General features: G+C 37.9%; 1 protein-coding gene across 1 annotated transcript in view; it reads left to right on the forward strand.

Annotated features, from left to right (window-relative positions):
* The window catches only part of OLA1 (Obg like ATPase 1), a 164,611-nt gene that overhangs the window by 80,695 nt on the left and 65,772 nt on the right, over nt 1-18,144 (forward strand). Inside the window, exon 5 of the mRNA XM_027557358.1 lies at nt 13,638-13,813. Coding sequence (XP_027413159.1) covers nt 13,638-13,813 — 176 coding nt within the window. The remainder of the gene's footprint in view (nt 1-13,637; nt 13,814-18,144) is intronic.

The raw sequence follows: 18,144 nt of genomic DNA on the forward strand, positions 1-18,144 counted from the left end.
TAACTTAGAGAAGGAAATGGCAACACAGTCCAATATTCTTGCCTGGACAATCCCATGGACAGAGGAGCCCAGAGGACTCTCTATGAGTCCATGGGGTCATAGAGAGTTGGACATGACTGAGTAACTGAGCGCACTTAATAACTACAAATCTTTTTTTTTGTTTATTTTATAGGCTATTAACTTAAAGTATACTAGAGTTAAACAAGGGAGTTTGGGACTGGAAATTCTGTTAATGAATGTGTAATAGAGGGTTAAGAGAAGAGAGCTAAGAGAGACACCAGTATTTATAGTGTGATTAGAGCAAGGAAAGGTGTAGCCTGAGAAGAAATGGCTAGAGAGAACAGAAGAAAATGAGGAGAATACAGTTGAAAAGAAGCAACGAAAGAGACTTCGTCAGTGCTCTGAAGTTAGATGCTAGTGAGAGGTGATATAAGATTCCTGAAGAATGGCTGTTAGATTGAGCATCATGAAGACAAATCAATGGTGTCCCTTTTTGAGACTGATTTCTCATAGCATGGTGGAGGCACATTCCAAACTGCTGTGTTTTGTATAGGAAGTAAAGAAGTGGAGAGGACAGGTACAGCTCGGAGCCAAGAAGTTTGGGTCTGAACAGGAGGAAAGAAAGCAATGGGTGGAAAGGGAATTAATGTCTGAGGGTGACTGACTTGACTGATTTAATATATTAGGTTGGCAAAAAAGTAATTGCAGTTTTGGACTGTGAGTTTTAAATCATTATTACTAGGCTCAAACACATTTTTGTTATTCAAAATAGAAGCCATTACAATCAACACATATTTGCCAATGAGAAGTAAGTTTGTTTATTTTTGTAGTGTAAAAGATCCTTGATTCACACAGTGTGATGATGGAGAACTATAGTAACTTGATCTCACTGGGCCATTCCATTTCTAAGCCAGACATAATTGTGTTATTGGAGGAAGGAAGAGACCCTGGATGGTTGTGAGGGAAGAAGCAAGAAGCTGGAATACAGATTTGGATTCAAGTTATAAAATAATCAGTGACAGAAAAACATTTATTTCTGGGAAACATTCATCTCTTTTTCTGCATCAGATCATTCATGGTGGTGAGGAAGCCCTATGAAAAATGTGGGAAGGCTTTTTGTTGTGCTTCAAACTTTGTTCAACACGGAAGAGTTCTTACTGGAGCAGACTGCCAGGACTCCAAGATGGCGTCAGTTGTACCACTGAAGGAAAAGAAACTCCTGGATGTCAAGTTAAGGGAGCTGCCAAGCTGGATACTAATGTGAGATTTCATCCCTAAAGGCATTCTGGAGCATTTCAAAGCGCTTATTGCCAGTATTACAACAAGTTAAACATGAAGAAAGGGAGTGTCGCTGGGCTTTCTATGGTGCCGGCAGGTTACATGCTTTTCAACTGTTGCCGTTCTTACAAGGAATTTAAACAAGAGCAGCCAAGCGAGTACCACTGAATAGGGCACATTCTACATTCCCAGCCATGATCTTTGCCAGGCACCCCTGAATCCTTTCATAGCCTAATGGAGAATTAACACCCAAAAAAAGATGACTGGTTAAAAAAAAAACTCTCTTAGTAACTTTCAAATCAAGTAATATGAACTATAATCACCATTCTGTATATTACATCCCCATGAGTTATTTACTTTATAGTTGGAAATTTGTGGCTTTTGGCCTCCTTCACACATTTCAGCCACTGCTTCTGGCAGCCATTAGTTTCTTCTCTGTATCTGTGGCTTCGCTTTTATCTTTTTGTTCTTGATTTTTTTTCTCCCTAGTCCACATAAAAGTGATATCATACAATATTGGTATATATCTTTCTCTGTCTGACTTCACTTAGTATAATGCCCTCAAGAGCCATCCATGTTGTCACAAATGGCAGGATTTCTGTCTTTTTATTATTTACTAATATTCAATTGTATACACGCCACATTAAAAAAAATCTCTTGATGATCTCTTGTTTCCATGTCTTGGCAGTTGTAAAAAATGCTTCGTTGAACACTGGAGTGCAGATATATTTTCAAAATAGTGATTTTGGTTCCTTTGGGTAAATACCAAGAAGTGGAACTGTTGAGTTATATGGTAGATTCTAGTTTTAATTTTTTGAGCAATCTCCATACTGTTTTTCATAATATCTGCACTAGTTGATACTCCCTCCAGCAGTGCAGGGCTTCCCAGGTGGCTCTCAGATGGTAAAGAATCTGCCTGTAGTGCGGGAGACCCGGGTTCCATCCCTGGGTCGGCAAGATCCCCTGGAGAAGGGAATGGCTACCCAGTCCAGTATTCTTACCTGGAGAATTCCATGGACAAAGCAGCCTGGTGGGCTACAGTCTGTGGGGTTTCAGAGTCGGACCCACACACACACCAGCAGTACATAAGGGCTCCCTTTTCTCCACATTCTTGCCAGCATTCGTTATTTCTTGGTTTTTTTTTTTTTTGGTAATAGCCATTCTTACAGGTGTGAGGTGATCTTTTATTGTAACTTTGATTTGTATTTCCCTGATGATTAGTGATGTTGAGCACCTTTCCCTGTATTTATTGGCCATTTGTTTGTTGTCTTTGGAAAAATGTCTATTCAGAGCCTCTCCTCATTTTTAAATTGGGTTTTTTTGCTTTTCTGTTAAGTTGTATAAGGGTCTTTAAAAAATATAGTCAATTATAAATCAACTATATTCCAATAGAAAATAAAAATTAAAAAAAAAATTTCATGATTCAGGATATGACTAACCCTTGGAAAGCATTTTCTGCGTCTTGCTGGTTATGGAAGCGTTTTCCCTGCAAACAGTTGTCAAGATGCTTAAAGAAGTGGTAGTCTGCTGGCAAGAGGTCAGGTGAACGTGGCAGATGAGGCAACAGTTTGTAGCCCAGTTGGTTCAACATTTGAATCATTGGTTGTGCAACGTGTGGTCAGGCATTGTCATGGAGAAGAATCGGGCCCATTTTGTTGACCAGTACTGGCTACAGGGGTTGCAGTTTTCAGTGCATCTCATTGATTTGCTGAGCATAATCCTCAGATGTAATGGTTTTGCCAAAATTCAGAGAGCTGTAGTTTATCAGACTGTCAGCAGAGTGCTGAACAGTGATCATGAGCTTTTTTGGTACAAGTTTAGCTTTGGAGCTTCTTCTCCGTCCAAGCACTGAGCTGGTTGTCACCAGTTGTATAAAATCCATTTTTTGTCGCACGTCACAATCTAATCAAGAAATGGTTTGCCATTGAGTGTGGAATAAGAGAAGGTAACACTTCAAAATGATGACTATCTTGATTTTCGGTTAGCTCATGAGGCACCCACTTATGGAGCTTTTTCACCTTTCTGCTGCTGCTACTGCTGATAAAGTCGCTTCAGTCGTGTCCGACTTTGTGCGACCCCATAGACAGAAGCCCACCAGGCTCCCCTGTCCCTGGGATTCTCCAGGCAAGAACACTGGAGTGGGTTGCCATTTCCTTCTCCAATGCATGAAAGTGAAAAGTGAAAGGGAAGTTGCTCAGTCGTGTCCGACTCTCAGCAACCCCATGGACTACAGCCTACCAGGCTCCTCCATCCATGGGATTTTCCAGGCAAGAGTAGTGGAGTGGGGTGCCATTGCCTTCTCCGTTTCACCTTTCTAATTTGCTTCAAATGCTGAATGACTGTAGAATGGTTGACACTGAGTTCTTCGGCACCTTCTCATGTAGTTGTAACAGTATCAGCTTCAATGATTGCTCTCAATTGGTTGTTGTCAACTTCCGATGGCCGGCCACTGTGCTCCTCATCTTCAAGGCTCTTGTCTCCTTTGCAAAACTTCTTGAATCACCACTGCATTGTACATTCATTAGTAGTTCCTGGGCCAGGTGCATTGTTGATGTTACAAGTTTTCTCAACTGCTTTATGACTCATTTTGAACTGAAAAAAAACCTTGAATTTGCTTTTTGTCTAACACCATTTCTGTAGTTTAAAATAAGTATAAAATAAACTGCAAGTAATGTCATTAGCAAAAAACAAAGCAAGAGATGCACATTAAAATGATGTATAACATAATCACATCTATTTAAGAATGTGTTCCATATCAAACTGCAAAGTTCATCAGTGCAAAACTGCAGTTACTTTTGCACCACCCTGATAGATTCTTAAGGCCATTTAAATATTGATGGGGAAGTATTAGTGAAAATGGAGATGTTTCAAACATAAGGGAGAGAGAGGCATGATAGGTTGAGGTCTCAGGAAATACAAAGAACAGTCTGTGGACAAACTTCCTTGGAAGAGGATAAGATCCAGAGCAGAGGTAGTAGAAGGTAATGCTTTCTGTTTTGCTTCTAGAAAGAAAGAAAAATTGCGGAAAATCCCCAGGATGACTTTCATTTTCTCTGTGAAGTAAGAAAGATTAGATCATTTACTAGGTAGCAGGAGAAGAGGAAAGCATTGGAAATGTGAGAGAAGTCAAGATGGTTTGAAAAAGGTCGTTTGTTGGGAAAGGAAACATTGCAGGATTGCTGGGTGAAAACTTTTTGTGATGGAGTCCAATCTGAGCCTAGCTTATGGTTAAATTTCTCTTATAACACATCATTTAATAATGAGACTACACTATGGTTGGTATTACTTTCAGTCACTCATTTTATGTGTATATAAACAAATGTACAGATATAAAATAATTTCCATGGTAATAATGATTTTCTCCCTGTGGCTAGTCACTGCAAAACCAAAATTTTAAGTAAAACTTGTTTAAAGTTTTTCTGCAAGTTAAACTTGTTTATTGTTTTAAAAAAGAATGACTTTTAAAAATGACTTACTTTGTATGAACAATGCATGTTCATTATGAAGTAATACAGAAGAAATTAGTATTTCTGTACCAGGTGGGTGACCAGCATGCAGTTAGTCCATTTTTGTTTCAGTGTTTGTTTGTACCAGCATACTTAGAATGTGAAACTTTGAAAGTGGCTGTAATTTCAAAGTGGGCCACCTTGCTGACTGGTAGGATCTCTTTCAAAGACTGAGAAATCTTATGGTATTTTACTTTGTGTGTATAATCCACTTAGAGTATATACAGAGAGGAATATTTTCAAAACCAAATGAACTGAATGATGCTCAGACTTAGCTTTTTTTAGTACTCCTCAGTATTGGAGAAGGAAATGGCAACCCACTCCAGTATTCTTGCCTGGAGAATCCCAGGGACAGGGGAGCCTGGTGGGCTGCCGTCCCTGGGGCCGCACAGAGTCGGACACGACTGAAGCGACTTAGCAGCTTAGTAGTTACAAGAAGGAAGAGGATAGGTCCGTATTTACATCCTTTAGTCATGTTATTCTCATCCCTGATATATGGAAGTAATAGACTCTCGTGGAAAGGGATATAAGTATCAAAATGTTTCTCCAAGAACCACTCTGTCAGAAGCAATGATCAGCCTTCTCTGCTTGCTTTCTTTCCCACTAAATAGCATCTGACGCAGTTGAATACTTTCTTCTTGAAACATTTTCTTTCCCTTACTCCTATAAGAGCACACTCCTACTTTTTCTCTGACTTTGTCACCACTTTGTACTCTCTTTTGCCAGATCCTTTCCTATCAGACACCTGAGTTTTTGAGTGATCTCTCTATATGATGTTGTCCAGACCCATAACTTTAAACACATCTGATAATTTCTAATTTTATATCTCCTGTCATGACCTTCCATCCTACATGTAGTCTATTCTGTAGTACATGCCCAGTACAAACTTTCTCATCTTCTCTACAGCAACAGTTTCATCTCACATTACCATTTATCTGCACCACTGCAATTACCCCCTAACTTAATCTTTCTGCCCTCACTCTTATCCTCTCCCTTAGAATCTGTTCCTCTTGGAGTAACCACAGTAGCTTATTTAGCTCATAAATCATATATCATCATGCTACTTTCCCTTTATTTAAAACTCTAATCAATGGCTTCCAATTATAGCTAGAATAAAATCCAAACAGCCATGGTTACAAATGTTGGTGAACTGCTCTGCTTCTCCAATGTCAATTTGATTTACCATCGTCTGCTGTGGTTCACCCACACTGACCTTATTCCTACTTCTTAGAACTCTCTTCCTGCAGGTCTTCACGTTACTCCCTCATTCTGGCCAGTCCAGTCTCTGCTCCAGTATCATCTCCTCGGAGAGGAGTCTTTGACTGTCCTAGTTCAAGTATTGCCCAGCAGTGCTGCCCCCTCCCCTCCACACACACATGCTCTATCACATTATCACATTTTATATAGAATAGTACTAACATGCAATGGCAACCCATTCCAGTACTCTTGCCTGGAAAATCCCATGGACGGAGGAGCCTGGTAGGCTGCAGTCCATGGGGTTGCAAAGAGTCAGACATGACTGAGTGACTTCACTTTCATTTTCATGCATTGGAGAAGGAAATGGCAACCCACTCCAGTGTTCTTGCCCGGAGAATCCCGGGGACAGGGGAGCCTGCTGGGCTGCCATCTGTGGGGTCGCACAGAGTCGGACACGACTGAAGCAATGCAGCAGCAGCAGCAGTACTAAAATAGTTTTTAAAAAATCAGATGACATCCCACCACTAAAATGACCATAATTAATATTTTCAGACATTTCTTGATTTTACACAAAAAAAGTGATCTCACATTTTTAATTTATTTAAATAGGAAGTTTTGTCACAGTTTCCTATTTAAACAGTTTTAAATACGAAACTTTGTAATTTAAGTGGAAAATTGGTATTACTTTCCAAAATTGAAGGTAATAAGAATAAATACAGTGAAAACTACATATTTATTGAATTTTCTAGCCTTTATAAGCTCTGAGGTGAGGTGTGCTCTGTTGATAAAAAGTTAAATTTACAAATGTTAAACATTAAAGATCAGCAACATCAAAATGACATTTTCTCCTTGGCATAATCAGAAGGACTAAAAGAGAATTAAAAGAGAAATAACTTGCTTATCAAGCAATTCAATATGATATAGTATAATCTTTATGATGACTTCTTTACTGGTAAAGTATTTCCCCAAAAGAGAATTGTGATAGTAATTGTAACATTTTTTTATAATAATTGTTTTAGTTAATGTGAGGTTGAAATAACTTTCACCATCATATCAGATCAGATCAGTTGCTCAGTCGTGTCCGACTCTTTGCGACCCCATGAATCGCAGCATGCCAGGCCTCCCTGTCCATCACCAACTCCCGGAGTTCACTCAAACTCACCTCCATAGAGTTGGTGATACCATCCAGCCATCTCATCCTCTGTCGTCCCCTTCTCCTCCTGCCCCTAATCCCTCCCAGCATCAGTCTTTTCCAGTGAGTCAACTCTTCGCATGAGGTGGCCAAAGTACTGGAATTTCAGCTTTAGCATCATTCCTTCCAAAGAACACCCAGGGCTGATCTCCTTCAGAATGGACTGGTTAGATCTCCTTGCAGTCCAAGGGACTCTCAAGAGTCTTCTCCAACACCACAGTTCAAAAGCATCAATTCTTTGGCACTCAGCTTTCTTTATAGTCCAACTGTCACGTCCATACATGACTACTAGAAAAACCATAGCCTTGATTAGGCAGACCTTTGTAGGCAAAGTAATGTGTCTGCTTTTGAATATGCTATCTAGGTTGGTCATAACTTTCCTTCCAAAGAGTAAGCATTAGCAGTGCTAAGGGGAAGGTTTGTAGCAATACAAGCTTACCTCAAGAAACAAGAGAAAAATCAAATAAATAACCTAACTCTACACCTAAAGCAACTAGAAAAAGAAGAAATGAAGAACCCTAGGGTTAGTAGAAGGAAAGAAATCATAAAAATTAGGGCAGAAATAAATGAAAAAGAAACAAAGCTAAAAGCTGGTTCTTTGAGAAGATAAATAAAATAGACAAACCATTAGCCAGACTCATCAAGAAAAAAAGGAAAAAGAATCAAAGCAACAGAATTAGAGATGAAAAGGGAGAAATCACAACAGACAACACAGAAATACAAAGGATCATAAGAGACTACTATCAGCAACTATATGCCAATAAAATGGACAACGTGGAAGAAATGGACAAATTCTTAGAAAAGTACAACTTTCCATAACTGAACCAGGAAGAAATAGAAAATCTTAACAGACCCATCACAAGCACGGAAATTGAAACTGTAATCAGAAATCTTCCAGCAAACAAAAGCCCAGGACCAGACGACTTCACAGCTGAATCCTACCAAAAATTTAGAGAAGAGCTAACACCTATCCTACTAAAACTCTTCCAGAAAATTGCAGAGGAAGGTAAACTTCCAAACTCATTCTATGAGGCCACCATTACCCTAGTACCAAAACCAGACAAAGATGCCACAAAAAAAGAAAACTACAGGCCAATATCATTGATGAACATAGATGCAAAAATCCTTAACAAAATTCTAGCAAACAGAATCTATTAAAAAGATCATACATCATGACCAAGTGGGCTTTATCCCAGGGATGCAAGGATTCAGTATTTGCAAGTCAATCAATGTGGTACACCACATTAACAAATTGAAAGATAAAAACCATATGACTATCTCAATAGATGCAGAGAAAGTCTTTGACAAAATTCAACACCCATTTATGATAAAAACCCTCCAGAAAGCAGGCACAGAAGGAACATACCTCAACATAATAAAATCCATATATGATAAACCCACAGCAAACATTATCCTCAATGGTGAAAAATTGAAAGCATTTCCCCTTAAATCAGAAACAAGACAAGAGTGCCCATTCTCACCACTACTATTCAACATGGTTTTGGAATTTTTAGCCACAGCAATCAGAGAAGAAAAAGAAATAAAAAGAGTCCAGATTGGAGAAGAAGTAAAATTCTCACTGTTTGCAGATGACATGATCCTCTACATAGGAAACCCTAAAGCCTCCACCAGAAAATTACTAGAGCTAATCAATGAATATAGAAAAGTTTCAGGATATAAAATTAACACAGAAATCCCTTATATTCCTATACACTAACAAGAGAAAACAGAAAGAGAAATTAAGGAAACAGTTCCATTTACCATTGCAACAAAAAGAATAAAATACTTAGGAATAAATCTACCTAAAGAAATAAAAGACCTATATATAGAAAACTATAAAACACTGATGAAAGAAATTAAAGATGACACAAATAGATGGAGAAATATGCCATGTTCATGGATCAGAAGAATCAATATAGTGAAAATGAGTATACTATCCAAAGCAATCTATAGATTCAATGCAATCCCTATCAAGCTACCAACGGTATTTTTCATAGAACTAGAACAAATCATTTCATAATTTGTATGGAAATACAAAAGACCTCGAATAGCCAAAGCAATCTTGAGAAAGAAGAACTGGAGGAATCAGCCTGCCTGACTTTAGACTGTATTACAAAGCTACAGTCAGCAAGACAGTATGGTACTGGCACAAAGACAGAAATATAGATCAATGGAACAAAATAGAAAGCCCAGAGATAAATCCATGCATCTATGGACACCTTATCTTTGACAAAGGAGGCAAGAATATACAATGGAGAAAAGACAATCTCTTTAACAAGTGGTGCTGGGAAAACTGGTCAACCACTTGTAAAAGAATGAAACTAGAACACTTTCTAACACTGTACACAAAAATAAAATGGATTAAAGATCTAAACATAAGACCAGAAACTATAAAACTCCTAGAGGAAAACATAGGCAAAACACTCTCCGACACAAACCATAGCAGGATCCTCTATGACCCACCTCCCAGAGTAAGGGAAATAAAAGCAAAAATAAACAAATGGGACCTAATTAAAAGCTTTTGCACAATGAAGGAAACTATAAGCAAGGTGAAAAGACAGCCTTCAGGATGGGAGAAAATAATAGCAAACAAAGCAACGGACAAAGAATTAATCTCAAAAATATACAAGGAGCTCCTGCAGCTCAAGTCCAGAAATTTAAACGATCCAATCAAAAAGTGGGCCAAAGAACTAAACAGACATTTCTCCAAAGAAGACATATAGATGGCTAACAAACACATCTATAGATGTGTTGCAAAGTCACAGATGATCAGATATGCAGATGACACCACCCTTATGGCAGAAAGTGAAGAGGAACTAAAAAGCCTCTTGATGAAAGTGAAAGAGGAGAGTGAAAAAGTTGGCTTAAAGCTCAACATTCAGAAAACTAAGATTATGGCATCCAGTCCCATCACTTCATGGCAAATAGATGGGGAAACAGTGGAAACAGTGTCAGACTTTATTTTGGGGGGCTCCAAAATCACTGCAGATGGTGATTGCAGCCATGAAATTAAAAGACGCTTACTCCTTGGAAGGAAAGTTATGACCAACCTAGACAGCATATTAAAAAGCAGAGACATTACTTTGCCAACAAAGGTCCATCTAGTCAAGGCTATGGTTTTTCCAGTGGTCATATAGGGATGTGAGAGTTGGACTGTGAAGAAAGCTGAGTGTGGAAGAATTGATGCTTTTGAACTGTGATGTTGGAGAAGACTCTTAAGAGTCCCTTGGACTGCAAGGAGATCCAACCAGTCCATTCTAAAGGAGATCAGTCCTGGGCGTTCATTGGTAGGACTGATTTTGAAGCTGAAACTCCAGAACTTTGGCCACTTCATGCAAAGAGTTGACTCACTGGAAAAGACTCTGATCCTGGGACGGATCCGGGGCAGGAGGAGAAGGGAACTACAGAGGATGAGATGGCTGGATGGCATCACCAACTCGATGGACATGAGTTTGGGTGAACTCCGGGAGTTGGTGATGGACAGGGAGGCCTGGCATGCGGAAGTTCATGGGGTCACAAAGAGTCGGACACGACTGAGCGACTGAACTGAACAAACACATGAAAAGATGCTCAACATCACTTATGATCAGAGAAATGCAAATCAAAACCACAATGAAGTACCATCTCACACGAGTCAGAATGGCTTCTATCAAAAAGTCTACAAACAGTAAATGCTGGAGAGGGTGTGGAGAAAAGGGAACGCTCTTACACTGTTGGTGAGAATGCCAAGTAATACAGCCACTATGGAGAACAATGTGGAGATTCCTTAAAAAATTGGAAATAGAACTGCCATACGACCCAGCAATCCCACTGCTGGGCATATACACTGAGGAAACCAGAATTGAAGGAGACGTGTACCCCAGTGTTCATTGCAGCACTGTTTACAATAGCCAGAACATGAAAGCAACCTAGATGTCCATTCGTCTAGCTGTGGTACATATACACAATGGAACATTACTCCACCATTAAAAAGAATGCATTTGAATCAGTTCTAATGAGGTGGATGAAACTGGCGCCTATTATACAGAGTGAAGTAAGTCAGAAAGAAAAACACCAATACAGTATACTAACACATATATATGGAACTTAGAAGGATGGTAATGATGACCCTATATGCAAGACATCAAAAGAGACACAGATGTAAAGAACAGACTTTTGGACTCTGTGTGAGAAGGCGAGGGTGGGATGATTTGAGAGAATAGCATTGAAACATGTATATTACCATATGTGAAATAGATTGCCAGTCCAGGTTTGATGCATGAGACAGGGTGCTCAGGGCTGGTGCACTGGGATGACCCAGAGGGATGGGATGGGGAGGAATGAGGGAGGGGGGTTCAGGATGGGGAACACATGTACACCCATGGCTGATTCATGTCAATGTATGGCAAAAACCACTACAATATTATAAAGTAATTAGCCTCCAATTAAAATAAATTAATTTAAAAAAGAAAAATAAATAAAATATATCTATCTGGCTGTAAAAAAAGAAAAAAGAATGGGAAGTTGTCCAAATGGCCACCAAATTTTCTGTAAGCTTGTATTTTACAGCTCTTTTAGACCTCAGTTGATCCCAGGGCTATTCAGTTTTGAAGGATAAATTTAATGTTCCTTTCACTTAATTTTTATCTTAATTTTTGGGCAATATTTTCAAAAATAAACTTGTTATTTGCATAATATGTTTCCACCTCATATATAAATGAATAAAATAGTGATACTGTCAAGCATGGGAACAACAATGCAGTTCAATTTCTATTGTCTATCTGGTTAAAATTTAGGGCTGAGATGAATAGATTGCCATTTAAAATCTGCTGATGCATTTATTTTAGGAATGTTGTTGAGGATATCACTATAATTACTCATTAGCTCCTACATCAAGATAGCTTTGTAAGAAATATTTCATTCTAAGTGTCATAAGTTTTTTATTTCTGTAACTGAACTGACCATGTTTCCTTTATTGATCTGACTGCCAGATCTGATCTAACTTTTATTTTCAGTTTTCCTGTTTTATTGTGTTATTTGTATAGGTTGCCTCACGATAATAAGTTAATATTATGCTTCCAGGGAGACTTTTTTCATACTTTTTGGATATTTAGAAAATTTACCTAAACCATTGTCTGGTGTGCTTATTAGTAGGATATAATGTACCTCCTCATTTTGAACTTAATTTTGTTCATATGAATCAGATATATATTGATTGTTTGTATAACATTCAATATATAACATATATAACATTGATTGTTTGCCAATAATACTTAAGTATTAATTTAAATACTTACACTTAATTGTAATAATTTACTTTAAATTTATTATTACCAAATAATTCCACATTAAGATATGAACAGATCAATTATTTCTAATTTTGGGAAATTGTATTTAAAAACTTTGCAACCTGCAGTGTGAATGTCTTGGTCTTCTAGTATGTAAGAATGAGCTATAGTCATTGTTTTTCTCTTATCAAACTCAATCTAACTGTCTTTCATGATTCCTGTGATACCTTCTATCTAAAATAACTGATCCTTTATGTTTGAAAACATCTCATTTTGGGAATATAATCTGATTGGTAATTTTAATTAAATTAATTTGTTATAAATGTGTTTATTGTTCTGTGGGTATACCATTGCTTTATGTTTATAATATTTCTTAGTATTTGTTCATTTTTGTGATACTGTTATCTGATAATTTGAGTAAATCCCAGCTGAATTATGTTGCCACATTATGTCTTCAAAAGGGCATAAAGTCAGTACACATGCTTCAGTAATATCTGGTTGTTTTACCCTTATGTTTCCAGTTGGCAATTTGAAATTATGGCTTCAACTGCAGTTTAAATATGTGATAATAGCATGTGTTTCTAATAAGGGCCAGCACCATTTTGTTCAGATAGTGTGAATGGTTGTCACTCATATATGACAAATGCACCTTCATCTGCTTCTTTGATAGCCCCCTAAAAACCATACCCTCACATCAGGCCGATGAAATTAGCTGCTGTGTAAATTGTGTGTCTGAGTGGTTCATTATCTAATCACCGTCAGAACCACAGTGATAAAGTAGATTGAAGCAGGGAAGAGGTCTGCCAGATGATTTCACACACACCACCCCCCCAAATCCGGTTTCCCTTGGAAACCCTAATAGTGCAGTTTAGAACTTCAGACTCTCATGCTTGGAAAACAGTATCTTTTAATGTACCAAACCTGAAAATACCGGTAGTTCTGGAGCATAATTTTCTTTCTGTAAAAATCATAATTTTATTTATTTCAATCAGTTTTTGAAATGTTGAAGCTCTTGAATTATTATTTTACTGATAGTGCCCTAAGTAGTATGAAATCAGAAAAAAAAAAAATACTCTGTCTTACTTGTAAGAATTCAGAATAATTTGAGTAAATTGTTAACCTAGGAATCTTGACTCACTCTAATAATGACCTTTGTGTTATTTGTTTATTGAATTGCTTTGCTTTAATTTATTTTAGGTGCTTTTGAAGATGATGATATCACACATGTTGAAGGAAGTGTAGATCCTGTTCGAGATATAGAAATAATACATGAAGAGCTTCAGCTTAAAGATGAGGAAATGGTTGGGCCCATTATAGATAAACTAGAGAAAGTGGCTGTGAGAGGTGGAGATAAAAAACTAAAACCTGAATATGTAAGTAAAATTTATAGCTTCTTTAGATATTTGAGTTCATTTTCTTTGATTAATTTTTTAAAATAAAACACATATAACATCTAATATTGTTACGGAATTTTAGGATTCAAGAATCATTTCTCTTCTTTTTTAACTTTTACTAAAGCAGCAAATACTTTTAAAGAGAAAAATGTAACAAGAAACAAGCATTTTTCCCTATTATTTATAATTCCCCATCATTATTTATAATTGGTATTTATAGTTCCCCATTGCCTTTTTTCTTTAATTTTAAAAAAATTTATTTTTTTAATTGAAGGACAATTGCTTTACAGAATTTTGTTGTTTTCTGTCAAATATCAACATGAACCAGTCATAAATGTACATATGTCCCCTCTGTCAGAATGATTCAAGGATCATTTCTGTTAAAACATTGTTGAAAAACTTTGTTTTCTCTTGGCAACAAAGGATTGTTGTGATACACTGGTTAAGTATTCTTAGCAAGCCATATTTAGCACTAATATTGAGTATTTATATGGTTACTATTAGTAGCCTCAAGTTTTAATGTTGGAAAGTGAAGTCGCTCAGTTGTGTGAAGTCGCTCTTTGTGACCCCGTGGACTGTAGCCTACCAGGCTCCTCTGTCCATGGGATTTTCCAGACAAGAATACTGGAGTGGGTTGCCATTTCCTTCTCCAGGGGATCTTCCCAACCTAGGGATCGAAACCAGGTCTCCCTCATTGTAGGCAGATGCTTTACCATCTGAGCCACCAGAGAAAACCTTTAATGTTGGAGATGTGGAGTTTTCTGATGAAAACTTGCCAAATTTAACTAAATGACTGAATATGAGTTTTGTGGATTTGAAGAAGTGATTTATATAAGGAATTGGTCTTCCATAGCAATTGACTGAATGAATGCACTATTAAAGTAGACAAATAATTTTAACATTTTATGCGGTGAAAACACATGTCATTGTCTTTAATATTCAAATATGTTTTCTATCACATTATTGTGAATACTCTTTAATAATATTCTAATCAATGTTTCAAAATTGGTTTTGAAGCTTTTAGTTTAAACTAAAAAAAATTGTCTTTTACCAAAAAAAGCAGCTTGATTATATATTTTCTCATTTATTAACATCTTCCATAAACTGTTCTTGCTTTTTATGGCTTTTTTATTATAGGAAATTTTCTTTCTTTTTAACTTCTCATGTGATTTAATATGCCTATTTTTTATTTTCTCATTTTTAGAAGCTGATTATCTTTTCTTTTTGTTTTCTCATTTATTTTTAATAAGCTTGGCAAACACAGTTGATTAGGGAACTCTAATAGGAAGAAATCAATTACAGAATCTAAACATAGGCATACTACTAATGAATTATGGCTGAAAGTGCCTGGTCCTAAAGCAGAAAGACCTGCGTTGTGCTACTCATTTCTTGATAGTTTGGAGCGAGCCCAAGTCATTTGACTTTTCTTGACATCATGGTTATTTCACTTTTTCCCTATGCAAATAGAGCGGAGAAAAGAAAGCAATTTGTCTGTGGAAATTATAAAAGATTTATGACAGAAAAGGGGATTTCACATATGGATAAAGATATTCCTTTCTGAAAAGGGGAAAAATCGTGAGAAAGATTGCCGGGGACCAGCCCCGGCTGATCCAGGGTATTCGAAGGAGAGACGGCGTAGGCGAAGATCAGAAAACAATTGCTTAATTAAACATTAATTAAGGATATAAAGAGTAATAGAATGAGGATAGCTCAGTGAGGAAATTCAGTGGAGAAAAGAGGCTGAAATAAGGATAGCTCAGTGAGGAAATTCAGTGTAGAAAAGAGGCTGAATAATTCAGCCAGAAGGTAAGAGAAAGAACGACATGGTGACACCAAGTTTCGGTGAACAAGGCCCACACTTTATTTTCCAAAGTAGTTTTTATACCTTAAGTTATGCATAGAGGATAATGGGGGAAGGGGTAGAGTCAGGCAGCAGGCCAGGCTTTCTTCCTGCAAACTTATCATATGCAAAAGCTTAGGTGATTTGCATCATCTTCTGGCCCGGAGGCCTGTTAACATTTTAAGACCTTTTCTTCAGAAAACTTATTTTTCTCTAAAGGTGATTGGTCAGGAGCCACCCTCCAAAAGCATTAGATAAAGTTGCATTCCTACAGCGCAAAGGTGTGGTGGGCTATAACAAGAAAAAGAATTAACTCAAGGGTCCCAGGTTACAAACATTAAAGCTACTACTTACACCAATTATATTAATCAATACACTGCCAGGGACACAGCAGGTAAGGGATATGGAGACTTAGCAGCAAACATTGGCCCAACAAGTGAAAATCCCTTCACCAATACAATTTCTAATCAACCTTTTAACTACTCAAAAGAATCTGTGTTTAGACAGTTTAGAATATCTCCTGCCTCTCACAGTTGGGAGGCTCTGAACAATCACATGTGGCCGGAAAAACCTATTCAGGTAGGCTAGAGGATTTCCAAAGGAGTTTGTAGGTTAAACACTGTCACACCCAGGAATTATTAACTGGAACAGTAAGCTAACTCTTTTTTCAGAGAGAGGTAGTGGGGGACAGCCCCCCGTAAAGTCAGAGCTGTAGGTGAAAGCTCAAAGCAGAAAGTAGGCAGACTCTGGTTTTGGGGCTAGATGCTCAAGAATTTCCAGGGGGACTCCTGAAGCTCGATCCCGCCTTTGCGTATGCCAAGCCTCCTTCCTCATGACCTTTGTCATGGGCGGAGTTCCTCACGCTGGCTACCGGCAGTGATAGAATTCCAGTTGAGCTATTCCAGATCCTGAAAGATGATGCTGTGGAAAGTGCTGCACTCAATATGCAATATGCACTCAATATGCAATATGCCGGCTCCCGGCAAAAGATGTTCGGATTGAAGGCAATTCCTTTGCCCCAAACAACATGGTTTTCTGATTAGAATAAAGCTGAGCAGTCATCCCTTAGTTAACTGATGCTTACTGACATTCTTATCTGTTTCAGAAGCATTAACTGTCTTAAAAATAAAATTTGTTGATCTTGCTTTTACTTATACATGGGGAAAAGAGACATTACATTCTTCTGAAATTCTTGGGCTACCATTTCCTGGCCTTTCTTCTTGAAAAAAATTAGAACACCTATTAGTTCTTATTTCCAAACACTGAGATTATTTCATCATTTTCTTTCCTCAGATTTAGCTGCTTCAGAATTAAGTATAGATTTGTGTTTCTCAGCTTTCTTTCTGATTATCATTGTCCCTAAGGAAAATTTAAGTTAATTAAATTTCTCCCTAATGAGAGAAATTAAGTACTAATGAGTAAGAATTTGTTGGATAGAGTTGAGCATTGGAAGGCCACAAAGTATTTTAATAACTAGGTTTTTTTTTTTTCACTCCCTAGAGTCAATTTTTGCCTCTCTAGGAGTAATATTACCTCTATTGTGCATTTATGGGGCTTCCCTGGTAGCTTAGTGGTAAGAAACTCGCTGCAACAAGATCCTTAGAAATTCTAATACATAATTATTTTCTGTAACCCAAGAAATATGAGAGCCAAGAGAGTACTAAATAACATAAAAAGTCTCTTGTGATTTGGTCTTTAAGTCATGTCTGAGTCTTCTGCGACCCCATGGACTGTAGCCCACAAGGCTCCTCTGTCCCTGGAATTTCTCAAGCAAGAATACTGGAGTGGGTTGCCATTTCCTTCTCCAAAGGATCTTTTCAACCCAGGGACTGAACCTGAGTCTCATTCATTAGCAGGTGGGTTCTTTATCACTGAACCACCAAAGAAGCTTCAGTAGTTTCCTAGGGCTGCCATAACAGTTATCACAAACTAGATGGCTTAAAATGATAGAAATGTATTCTCTCACAGTTCAAGAGGCTAGAAGTCTGAAATCAAGGGGCCAGCAGGGCCATGTTCCCTTGAAAGCCTCCACAGGAGAGTCCTTTCTTGCTTTTTCAGTTTTTGGTAGCCCCAAGCATTCCTTGGCATGTGGCAGTATAAGTTCAATCTCTGCCTCCATCTTCACATGGCTACCTTCCCCTGTGTCTCCATCCAAGTTTCCCTCTTCTTATAAATGAAAGTGTTAGTCACTCAATCATGTCTCATTCTTTGTGACCCTATGGACTGTAGCTTGCCAGGCTTCTCTGTCCATGGGGTTTCCCAGGGAAGAATACTAGAGTGGGTAGCCATTCCCTTCTCCATGGGACCTTCCTTACCCAGAGATTGAACCCAGGTTTCCTACATTGTAGGCAGATCTTTTATCTCAAGATCCCCTAGAGGAAGGTGTGGCAACCCACTCCAGTATTCTTGCCTGGAAAATTCCATGGACAGGGGAGCATGGTGGGCTACAGTCCATGGGGTCACAAAGAGT

The sequence above is a fragment of the Bos indicus x Bos taurus genome, chromosome 2 (genome assembly GCF_003369695.1).
Source record: "Bos indicus x Bos taurus breed Angus x Brahman F1 hybrid chromosome 2, Bos_hybrid_MaternalHap_v2.0, whole genome shotgun sequence".
NCBI classification, from domain to species: Eukaryota; Metazoa; Chordata; class Mammalia; order Artiodactyla; family Bovidae; genus Bos; species Bos indicus x Bos taurus.